The 12,082-nt window shown below is 37.6% G+C and overlaps 1 protein-coding gene across 1 annotated transcript; it reads left to right on the top strand.

Moving 5' to 3' along the window:
- Positions 1–56: 56 nt before the first annotated feature.
- LOC130554223 (gastrula zinc finger protein XlCGF8.2DB-like) lies at positions 57–11,164 on the top strand. The gene is made up of 2 exons (XM_057333734.1): positions 57–343; positions 7,109–11,164. The coding sequence occupies exon 2, from the start codon at positions 7,261–7,263 to the stop codon at positions 8,050–8,052; it is 792 nt and encodes a 263-aa protein (XP_057189717.1). The 5' UTR covers positions 57–343; positions 7,109–7,260; the 3' UTR covers positions 8,053–11,164.
- Positions 11,165–12,082: the final 918 nt, after the last annotated feature.

Here is a 12,082-nt window from a genome sequence, read left to right as displayed (position 1 = left end):
GCTCACTCTCGAATGCCATTGGCTCGTGCTTTAGACACTCTTTTAAGCCAAGACGCTCTGTGCTCGAGGGAGTGATTTCAGTGAACGAGAAATATGAGTCATTGCATTTCGTGAACGAGAACGATTCGTTCACTTAAAAGATTCGTTCAAAAAGAACGATTCGTTCACGAACGAAACGTCACTACATGTAGCCCGCTCCAGCTAGTGAACATAAACACGAGGCTGCTGTACATGGAAGTTAAAAGAAGTGAAGAAACAGCTGAGACGGACTGAGTCGGGACAAACGTAACCTGAAACGGATAAGGAGGCTTTGAGAACTGCTGGATAACAAGACCTATAACAGGTTAGTGCACTGCATGAATGCTAACGTTTTGGACTTGCTCTAAATGTTCCCTGTCCGAGTTACTTCGGGAATAGAGTCAAGGGGCTTGTGTCCACCGAGGTGTTTCTGCCGTTGTTATGGATCAACTGAGGATCGTGTCATCTGGTGACATGCGCGTGCATGGTGATGATTTTACACGATTTCCCAGCAGATGTCGGACGGCGGCAGATTCGACGAATATGATTTCTAATTAAACACGTAGATCGTTTAATGTTCGTATAACTATCTATCGAAGCAGGCCCTCGATGGCCTTTCTCATGTATTTAACGCCATTTAAGAAACATTTAAACGAGTTTCCATGTCGGGCCGGAAACCACGCCCACTTTCGTTGTAACGGAAACAAAAGATTGTAGGTGTGTTCAAATTTATTCGAGCCTGCGCAGAGCGATCGGTCTATGACATCAACCACCAATCACTTTTTTGGAATTTTGAAACCTCAGTCATGCTACAAAGGAATCAACAGAGATCAATTAACATTTTATTAAATGTTAAACTTATTCACATAAAAAGGGGTCTCCCAACCAAAAATCTAAATCAACTTAACATCAACGCCAAACAAATAAAATGCATTAACAATAACTTAAATATATGTAACCATTTTAACAGCATGTTGGGCATCTGTATGTGCCAGCTGTAGAAGGGCTGTCCACTGAGTCCCAATGGTTCCACATTCTGAGCATTCAATCTGACAAAAGTACAAACAATGCACTTAGGACATGTTACTGAAACAAAAATTCTGTCATTATTTACTCACCCTCTCACCCTGTGTTTCTTCTGCAGAACACAAAAGAAGATATTTTGAAGAAAGTTGGTAACTGAACAGGGGTGGCACCCATTCACTTCTATTGTTTGGACACAAAACCAATGCAAGTGAATGAGTGCAGTTACCAACATTCTTCAAAATATCTTCTTTTGTGTTCTGCGGTAGAAAGAAATCCAGCAGGTTTGAAATGACAAGAGGGTGAGTAAATGATGACAGAATTTAGACTCAGACAGGTCTAATCTTTTATTACAAGATAAAAAGAAGAGTGTAAATCCACTTCAGTACAAATCAACTGCATCTAGTCTGTATGCTTTCTTCATCTGAAATGAACAGAATTTTTTTTACATAATTTAAAACAACAATGCACTACAAAGAGATTAAGTAAAGTCTTATATACATGGATATAATACATGGATTTAATTAGTTAAAAGAAGGAACCCTCGTTTGAAAAGCATGTTTCAATCCATGTTTGCCTTAGCTTCTGGCAAATTTAAACGAAACTATGCCCAAATGGTTTGTGATATGCGATTGCGATAGGCGTGGCTTATGCTGTCCGCCAGAAAAAAAAACATAGTAAACTTTCTTTGAACTGCGTACAATAAACGGAAGTACAAATCAAGAAATCAGATCTGTAATATGGATAATAGCATTTTATTAAATATCGTGATCAACATTTTTAAGCAAAACTCTGTGGAAAATCATATTCGTCGAATCTGTCGCCGTCCGACATCTGCTGGGAAATCGGGTTGAATCATCACCATGCACGCGCATGTCTCCAGATAAAACGACCCCCAGTTGTTCCATAACATCCCAACACACACATTTACCACGGATATTTTACCTTCCTATAGAAGTGAGAATACGTCATACCATCACACTTACCACATGATACATTTACAATGCTTTTCCAGAATTGAAACGCAACAAGCCGAACACAGCAAGACAGTTATCAGACACGTGAGCAGAATATTTCGGATTATAACCTGCAAGTTGAAGGCTGCACTGTTACTCCAACAAATACAGTTAAAGACCTAGGCGTTATATTGGACCGCAACCTGTCATTTGGAAATCACATCTCAAATGTCACAAAAACAGCCTTCTTCCACCTTAGAAATGTTGCCAAATTATGAAATACTCTGTGTTATTGACGCAGAGAAGCTTATTCATGCATTTGTGACCTCAAGACTTGACTACTGTAATGCACTGCTTAGTGGTTGTCCTGCAGCATCAATAAACAAACTACAGTTAGTTCAGAATGCAGCTGCCAGAGTTCTAACCAGGTCCAGAAAATACCATCACATAAACCCAATTTAATTTTATGCACATTGTGAAAAGCGCTATGTAAATAAAATGGAATTGAATTGAAGTCATCACCAAAATAACACGCAATACAAATAAAAATCATTATTACACATGTGCAATATGATCGACGTGTCACGTGTATGTGCTCTTCAACCCGAATAATGGACCACAATACACTGCCTCCCAGTCTGATCATAAAACCAACACAGACTAACGTGACTTACACGATGCCATTTTAAAAAGCAACACCTCATCAGAGCGCTCTAAGCAAAGAAAACAGCGCGTCTGTCTGTTACCATTACAGCAGCTCAAGTTTGCATTACGGTATTTTAAATACACTGATGCGCAAAACCTCTTCAAGAAGTTTATTTTACTGGCATGTTGATGGACGGTACACAAGAACTGCTGTGAACTGCCAGTGTAAATATTTTATACATTAATACCAGGAATTTGTACAAGTTGATTTTTGCTTAAAGAGAATAAAATAAGTAAAATAAAGAAAATCGCAATAGTTTTTTTTCGGACAGTTCCTGTCATATAAGCATAGAATAATGAAATGTCAAAAATAATGTGGCAAGCCATTAGAACCGAACTGAACTGAAAACCGTGTGTAAAAACCGAGGTATGTATTGAACCGTGGTTTAACTGTATCGTTGCATCTCTAGTATACCATAGTCAATACAGATGAAGCGAAGAGGTCTTCTGTAGCGGTAACTTAACCCTGTGGTGAAGCACTTTTTTACCTATCAAAAACCTATTCGAATAGCATTTTTCATTTTCTAATTATTATTGCAGAGCGATTATTCAAATATTTGACTAGTTGTGCACACCCCTAGCTGCAATGCATACTGGGTATTAACATACAAAACTCATTCATGACTCCCAGCATGCATTGCAGTCAGAGGCGGATTAACCATATGGGCAATTGGGCGAGTGCCCAGGGGCACCAAGACTTTAGGGGCACCAAATAAACCCGCAATACAAAATATATTTTTTTATAAATGTACATAAGCACTTGTTAAGACTTAAGTCACGCATCTGCGCTAAATAGGCGTGGCACCATGTGCGGGAATACCCCCACTTCAGATAAAAATGGTTCTGTCCTCCGCATTTTTTCGACACACCTCCGCCAACATTCCCGCCCATGTTATCTGGTTAGTTACATAGATTGTCATCTGGTGACATGCGCGTGCATGGTGATGATTTTACACGATTTCCCAGCAGATGTCGGACGGCGGCAGATTCGACGAATATGATTTCTAATTAAACACGTAGATCGTTTAATGTTCGTATAACTATCTATCGAAGCAGGCCCTCGATGGCCTTTCTCATGTATTTAACGCCATTTAAGAAACATTTAAACGAGTTTCCATGTCGGGCCGGAAACCACGCCCACTTTCGTTGTAACGGAAACAAAAGATTGTAGGTGTGTTCAAATTCATTCGAGCCTGCGCAGACCGATCGGTCTATGACATCAAACCATCAAAATCACTTTTTTGAATTTTGAAACCTCAGTCATGTTACAAAGGAATCAACAGAGATCAATTAACATTTTATAAAATGTTAAACTTGTTCACATAAAAAGGGGTCTCCCAACCAAAAATCTAAATCAACTTAACATCAACGCCAAACAAATAAAAATGCATTAACAATAACCTAAATATATGTAACCATTTTAACAGCATGCTGGGCATCTGTATGTGCCAGCTGTAGAAGGGCTGTCCACTGAGTCCCAATGGTTCCACATTCTGAGCATTCAATCTGTCAAAAGTACAAACAATGCACTTAGGACATGTTACTGAAACAAAAATTCTGTCATTTACTCGCCCTCTTGTCATTTTTAACTTGTGTGACTTTCTTCTGCAGAATACAAAAGAAGATATTTTGAAGAACGTTGGTAACTGAACGGGTGGCACCCATTCACTTCTATTGTATGGACACAAAACCAATGCAAGTGAATGAGTGCAGTTACCAACATTCTTCAAAATATCTTCTTTTTAGATTAAGTAAAGTCTTATATACATGGATATAATACATAGATTTAATTAGTTAAAAGAAGGAACCCTCGTTTGAAAACCTCGTTTCAATCCATGTTTGCCTTAGCTTCTGGCAAATTTAAACGAAACTATGCCAAAATGGTTTGTGATATGCGATTGGGACACACGTCATGCGCTATAGACGCATATTTCCCTATGATACGATAGTGTATTAGAGAAAATACTTTAATTCCCAGACGAGTTTCATAAACACCTCTCATTGAAACTAATGGTCCATTTGAAAGCAGGCGTGGCTTATGCGGTCCGCCAGAAAAAAAAACATAGTAAACTTTCTTTGAACTGCGTACAATAAACGGAACAAATCAAGAAAACAGATCTTTGTAATATGGATAATAGCATTTTATTAAATATCATGATCGTTTTTAACCAGAACTCTGTGGAAAATCATATTCGTCGAATCTGTCGCCGTCCGACATCTGCTGGGAAATCGGGTTAAATCATCACCATGCACGCGCAATACATTTTGTATTTACTATAGTAAACTGTATTATACTTTGCACTAGAATATGTTGTTGTATTAACTGTAGTAATTGGATAAATTGTAGCAAATACATTTACATTTAGTCATTTGTAAATACTATAAATACTGTAGTATACTTAAATATTTACTATGATTAGACTCAAAAACACTAGTATCTATTAGTTTTAGTAGTTTACTGTAGTAAATACTAAAGTACACTAGATCATTTTTCATGTAGGAACTAATTCAAATGTTGGACAAATTTAATTGATACAGCAGTCTTTATAATGTGAAATATTAGGCTTACTTTAAATGCAGAACTAAAACGGCCAGTAGGTGGCGTCAATTTTCCACTTAGTTAGTGAATCATTTAACCAACTCGTTCAAATCGCCAATTTGAATCATTAACTCGTCCGAGACATTCAAAACACACATTCATTTTGGAGATAAACACCGCAAAAAGGCACCGCAAAAACTACGGTACTATGATACTACCGTTTCACAAATAGAGAGGCATCGCGGGTATTTTGAAGCTTTAGCATCGCGATGCTACCGTAGCACCGGTACACCGTGCAACCCTACTGCTTAGTGGTTGTCCTGCATCATCAATAAACAAACTACAGTTAGTTCAGAATGCAGCTGCCAGAGTTCTAACCAGGTCCAGAAAATACCATCACATAACCCCAATTTAATTTTATGCACATTGTGAAAAGCGCTATGTAAATAAAATGGAATTGAATTGAAGTTATCACCAAAATAACACGCAATACAAATAAAAATCGTTATTACACATGTGCAATATGATCGACGTGTCGCGTGTATGTGCTCTTCAACCCGAATAATGGACCACAATACACTGCCTCCCAGTCTGATCATAAAACCAACACAGACTAACGTAACTTACACAATGCCATTTTAAAAAGCAACACCTCATCGGAGCGCTCTAAGCAAAGAAAACAGCGCGTCTGTCTGTTACCATTACAGCAGCTCAAGTTTGCATTACGTTATTTTAAATACACTGATGCGCAAAACCTCTTCAAGAAGTTTATTTTACTGGCATGTTGATGGACGGTACACAAGAACTGCTGTGAACTGCCAGTGTAAATATTTTATACATTAATACCAGGAATTTGTACAAGTTGATTTTTGCTTAAAGAGAATAAAATAAGTCAAGTAAAATAAAGAAAATCGCAATAAAGTAGTTTTTTTCTGACAGTTCCTGTCATATAAGCATAGAATAATGAAATGTCAAAAATAATGTGGCAAGCCGTCAGAACCGAACTGAACCGAGTATGTTCATTTCTATGCACTCAATATTTGGTTGGGCCTCCTTTCGCATGAATTACTGCATCAATGCGGCGTGGCATGGAGGCAATCAGCCTGTGGCACTGCTCAAGTGTAATGGAAGCCCAGGTTGCGTTGATGGTGGCCTTCAGGTCATCTGCATTGTTGGGTCTGGTGTCTCTCATCTTCCTCTTGACATTCTCTATGGGGTTGAGGTCAGGTGGGTTTACTGGCCAATCAAGCACAGTATCACCATGGTCATGGCCAAAAGCTGGTTCAATGAAGGCCGCTATCAAAGCAACCTGGGCTTCCATTACACCTGAGCAGTGCCACAGGCTGATTGCCTCCATGCCACGCCGCATTGATGCAGTAATTCATGCGAAAGGAGGCCCAACCAAATATTGAGTGCATAGAAATGAACATACTTTTCAGAAGCCTCACATTTCTGTGTAAAATATCCTTTTTTATTGATCTTATGTAATATTCTAATTTTCTGAGACACTGAATTTTGGGTTTTCAATATCTGTAAGCCATAATCATCAAAAGTTCAAGAAATAAAGGCTTGAAATATTTCACTCTGTGTAATGAAACTATATAATATATGGGTTTCACTTTCTGAAATTAGTGACTTTTGAGATGTACCTGTGCGTGCGTGCGTGTGTATGTATGTGTATATATATAAACAGTATATACTGTACAGTAAACATATAACACTGTGCTAGTGGTTTTGGGGTATTTTAATGCAAAGATCTTGCGTGTTGTGCTTTTAATTGCATGCATTCATGTGTTAATGTTGACAGATCTAAGAAATTACTAAAAAACAATACTTAAAATAAAATACTTCTTTCCTTTGATTTTAGATCTAATGGAACTGAAAGAAACATCAGTATATCCTCATTGTGGAAATGGATGTGAAAGTAAAGAGCACATAAGAATCCACACTGGATAAAAGCCTTTCACCTGCTCTCAGTGTGAAAAACATTTCTCAAGCCAAGGAAGACTTACTGCTCACATGAGATTTCACACTGGAGAGCGTCCATTCACTTGTGTTCAGTGTGGAAAGAGTTTTTCAGATAAAAAAAATCTTGATACCCACATGAGAACTCACACTGGAGAGCGTCCATACACATGTGTTCAGTGTGTAAAGAGTTTTTCAGATAAAATAAATCTTGATTCCCATATGAGATTTCACACTGGAGAGCGTCCATACTCATGTTTTCAGTGTGTAAAGAGTTTCACATATAAAATAATTTTTGATTTCCACATGAGATTTCATACTGGAGATTGTCCATACTTTTGTTTTCATTGTGTAAAGAGTTTCATACAAAAAAATAGTTTTGATTTCCACATTAGATTTCATACTGGAGAGCGTCCTTACTTTTGTTTTCATTGTGTAAAGAGTTTCTCTCATAAAAATAGTCTTGTTGTCCACATGAGAATTCATACTGGAGATTGTCCTTACACATGTCCTCAGTGTGTAAAGAGTTTCACACAAAAAAATAGTTTTGATTTCCACATTAGATTTCATACTGGAGAGCGTCCGTACACATGTTCTCAGTGTGAAAAGAGTTTCTTACAAAAATACAGTCTTGTTTTCCACATTAGATTTCATACTGGAGAGCGTCCTTACACTTGTCCTCAGTGTGAAAAGAGTTTCATACAAAAAATCAGTCTTGAGACCCACATGAGAATTCACACTGGAGAGTGTCCGTACTTGTGTGTTCACTGTGGAAAGAGTTTCACATACAAGAGAAATCTTGATACCCACATGAGAACTCATACTGGGGAAAAGCCACAGGTTTAGTGTGATAAGAGTTTCAAACTGAAAAGTCTTAAGAAACACCAGCTAAAATTCATGCTAAAGTGCGCCCGTACATAGTCTGTGGTGTGGAAGGAGTTTGCCAATTAAAGGAAAACTTACTGTAGACATGAGAACTTGCACTGGAGAGCACACACAACCATGTCTGATGCCGCTAGGTGTCAACAAGCTTCAACGGAATAAAATGCATGAAAATGCGAAAAACCCTGCAAATCAAGAAAACATCATCAGTTTGATAACAAATGCGCTGCAAAAATTCACAATATAACCAAATACCGAATTGTGATGCAAGCAGGAGAGAAAACAACGGAAACATTTCCAACCGGATGCAGAAAGTGAAAAACCCGACTGGGACGTGCTCGTATTTGCATGTACAAACCATAATAAATATTAACCAAATAATTTTACTGCATCCTTTCTTAAGGCAGACGTAAGCGCATGTTTTAATTATTTGTTTTTAGTTGATGTTTCTTATGTTGTATACAACGAAGAGCAATGTGCAATAAAAACGCAAGCTACACGATTTTTCCTTTTTGAGACAAAAGCATTAAAACCAACCAGCTTATGCTAAACAAAGGAGAAAAACTAATTATAAAATGTAAATAAATCAAGGCAAACTGATTAGGGTTTTTTACGCAACTTAACAGAGTCAATAAAGATTACAATCCAACACAGCAGAGTATTATTAAAGTTTGAAATGGGCCAGTATTTTGCCTTACATAGCACCGAGACTGCATTGCTAAAAGTAACAAATGACATCCTGTGCTGCCTGGATTCTGGAGATGGGACTATCTTAGTTCTTTTGGATCTCAGTGCAGCATTTTACACGCTAGATCACACTATCCTATTAAATCGTCTAGAGAAAGTGGACGGCATTCAGGGGGTTGCATTGAAATTGTTTTTTTTCATATTTTAAGGGACGAACCTTCTCAGTAAAAATGGGCAAACACAATTCATCCACAACAGTGATCACATGTGGTGTCCCACAAGGTTCCATCTTGAGTCCACTGATTTTTTCATGCTTCCTCTTGGATCGATCTTTGAGAAGCATGATGTCTCTTATCATTGTTATGCTGACGACACTATTGTATCTCCCGGTCAAGTCTAGCAAAGGAAACTCGATTCTAAATTTTATTTCATGTCTGGAGGAAGTTATAATTTTGCTGTCGAAAAACGTTTTAATGCTAAACGATGATAAAATGGAAGTCACTGCTTTTGGATCTTCATTGTGTGTCACTGAGATCGGTAACCAACTAGGCTCCTTGTCTTTAACACTGCAAAACAGGGTCAAGAACTTAAGCGTTGTCTTTGACTCTGATATATTATTAGATAAACAGATAAATTCAGTTGTTAGGAAGGAAGTTTCTTTTATCTCTGATCCATCGCCAAATTAAAACAGTTTCTCTTGAAGAAGGACTTAGAAATAGTGATTCACGCACTTATCACATGTCGGCTTGATTATCGTACCTCATTATATATCTAAATCCTCCTTACATCATTTGCAGCTGGTTCAGAATGCGACAGCGAGGCTTTTGACAAGTACTAGGAAAAGAGAGCACATTTCCCTGCATTGGCTACCAGTTAAATACAGAATTGATTTTAAGGTTTTGTTGTTTGTTTTTAAGTCTCTACATGGGTTAGCACCCCAGTATATTGTCGACCTCCGCTCTGGAAACCAATTGCTCTTTTCTGTTCCCGGTTAAAATCCAAGGGCGATAGAGCTTTTTCAATAGCATCACCCAAACAGTGGAATGCATTTCAGTTGCCGTAAGATCTTCTCCTATGTTGGTCATTTTAAAATCCAGATTGAAGACTCACTTATTCTCTTCAGCTCATGGTGTTGCTTGAGAATGTTGGGGTTGTATAGCTGTTGTTTTATCCTGCTGGCTTTTATTTGTGTTTGTATGAGTTCTAATTTATTTAAAAATATTTTTAATACTGTAATTTATGTTTATACATTGTACAGCACTTTGGCACGATGCCCGTTGTTTTTAAATGTGCTCTATAAATAAACGTGAACTTGAACTGTAATACCGATTGCACAGACATGTCACAACACATTAGATACACCGTGTTATTTAGTGTGTTTTTTTATTTGCCCGTACAGGCATGGTACAATTAATATCAGAAACCTTTTTGTAAAAGTCACAAGTAACGCCAAGTGTGCTGGACACTGTTTAACGGTGCACAATTTGAATATTTGAGCTCAATTTTTTTTTACATTTATTTAAAATAGGTTTGAGGGATTATTTTTAATCATTTAGATTTTGGCACCATTTAGATATCTAAAACAAGCGCAAAATATGGAATGTGAGTTTGTAAAAAAGTACTTATGTCTTCCTTTAGTGTAAAGAAAAAAATGTAAAATAATTTGGTTAATATGTTTATTATGGTTTGTAGATGCAAATAAACTACAAGCACGTCCCAGTAGGGTTCGTCACTATTTGCGTCCCGTTAGATACATTTCCATTTGGTTGTGTTGTGAGTTTTTGCAGCGCATGTGTTGTCAAACTGATATTGTTTTCTTGATTTTCTGGGGATTTTCTAATTGCGTGTTTTCTTACGTTGCAGTGGATCAACACCTAACATCCACTGTACAGTACTTATGAGTGTAAAAAGTGTTTCACAGAGGTTTTGTTCTCACTGTCTGTGTTTAGAATTGTCTTACAGGATTTAAGTACAGGTGTGAGTCTGAAAATGTTCTGTTCAAACAGCGGCTCACAGCTGAAACACTCTGTATGAACGTGGTGCATATGCTTTAGTATGCAGATTGTTTTTATTATAAACCGGTTAACTGCACTCAAGGAGGACTTTTGTTTGTGCGTGTGATGTTTGTTCATTTTTATATGATCAAATATAATATTGTGTATTGTCTGCTGCTGTTGTTTTAGTTGTTATAATGTGATATTTTAAACAGCAGAGGTTGTCAGCAATGTTCCTGCATTTTATAGTCTGTTGGTATATAGGCAGTACATGACATTTCTGAATCAGTCAGAACTGATGTTGCCTCCTCAGCCGATGATGACGACACCACCAACAACAACAACAACAGAGATTATATTTATCTTTACTGGTACAGACAATATCCAAACAGAGAACCTCAGTATTTACTGTGGAAAGGTGCTCGATCATACAGCAGTTATGAGAATATACCAGACCCTCGGTTTAATTCACAAACATCTGAATCATCCACTGAACTCATTATTAAAGAACTAATCAGATGAGCACTTTCAACAAGTTGGTATGATTTCTTAGGGTCTTCATGAAATGTCTGGAACATATTTTTTGCTTAAAAACACTCAATGGCTGTGTGTAAACAAAACCCCTTTTTGCCTCGTAAAAAACAGCTATGCTCACAGCAACCCTTTTTGGTGCATGTCTCTTTAAATGATAATGAGATACAGCGCACCCCATCTGGCGTCAACACACGTGTCATACTGCCATGGCAATGGTTTAGCTAAATTATGTTTCCTGAACTCTGCGGTTAGTTTAATTTTAAACGTCTCAAATCATTCGTCCGGAGACTAAAAAATTCGTCACAGCAAACAGCGCTCAGGTTGTGCGTGTATGCTCGCCTAAAATCCACGGAATGCGCACCTGCAGATCTCAGCGGAATTACGTGGATTTTAGCGCTGGTCGTTGACAAGTTGTAACGTTACACACACAACGTGAGAGCATAACTAGTATGCTGTGACAGATTTTTCAGCCTATAAGGACGAATGATTTGAGACGTTTAAAACGAAACTAACCGCAGTGTTCGCCCCTGTTCATTATCAAAACAAACAGCTTGCCGCAGCTGAACATATTAACGCACATAATGTATTAACATACATACAGCTAAACTCCAGAATCAGAAGAGCTTTATTGCCAAGTGTGCTTGCACACACAAGGAATTTTCTTTGGTGTTGGAAGCTTCTAGTACAGACATTTAACACAATGACAATACAATATAATACGATTTACAGTCTAAAAGATTCTAAATTGTGCATATATAAAATAAAGACTATTTTACAGA

The sequence above is a fragment of the Triplophysa rosa genome, linkage group LG5, assembly GCF_024868665.1.
Source record: "Triplophysa rosa linkage group LG5, Trosa_1v2, whole genome shotgun sequence".
Taxonomy (NCBI): domain Eukaryota; kingdom Metazoa; phylum Chordata; class Actinopteri; order Cypriniformes; family Nemacheilidae; genus Triplophysa; species Triplophysa rosa.
This window is presented reverse-complemented; position numbering and strand designations above follow the sequence as displayed.

Bases quoted from the DNA above. Each gene is read 5' to 3' on its own strand.
- LOC130554223 (XM_057333734.1), top strand. From the start codon at position 7,261: ATGAGATTTCACACTGGAGAGCGTCCATTCACTTGTGTTCAGTGTGGA.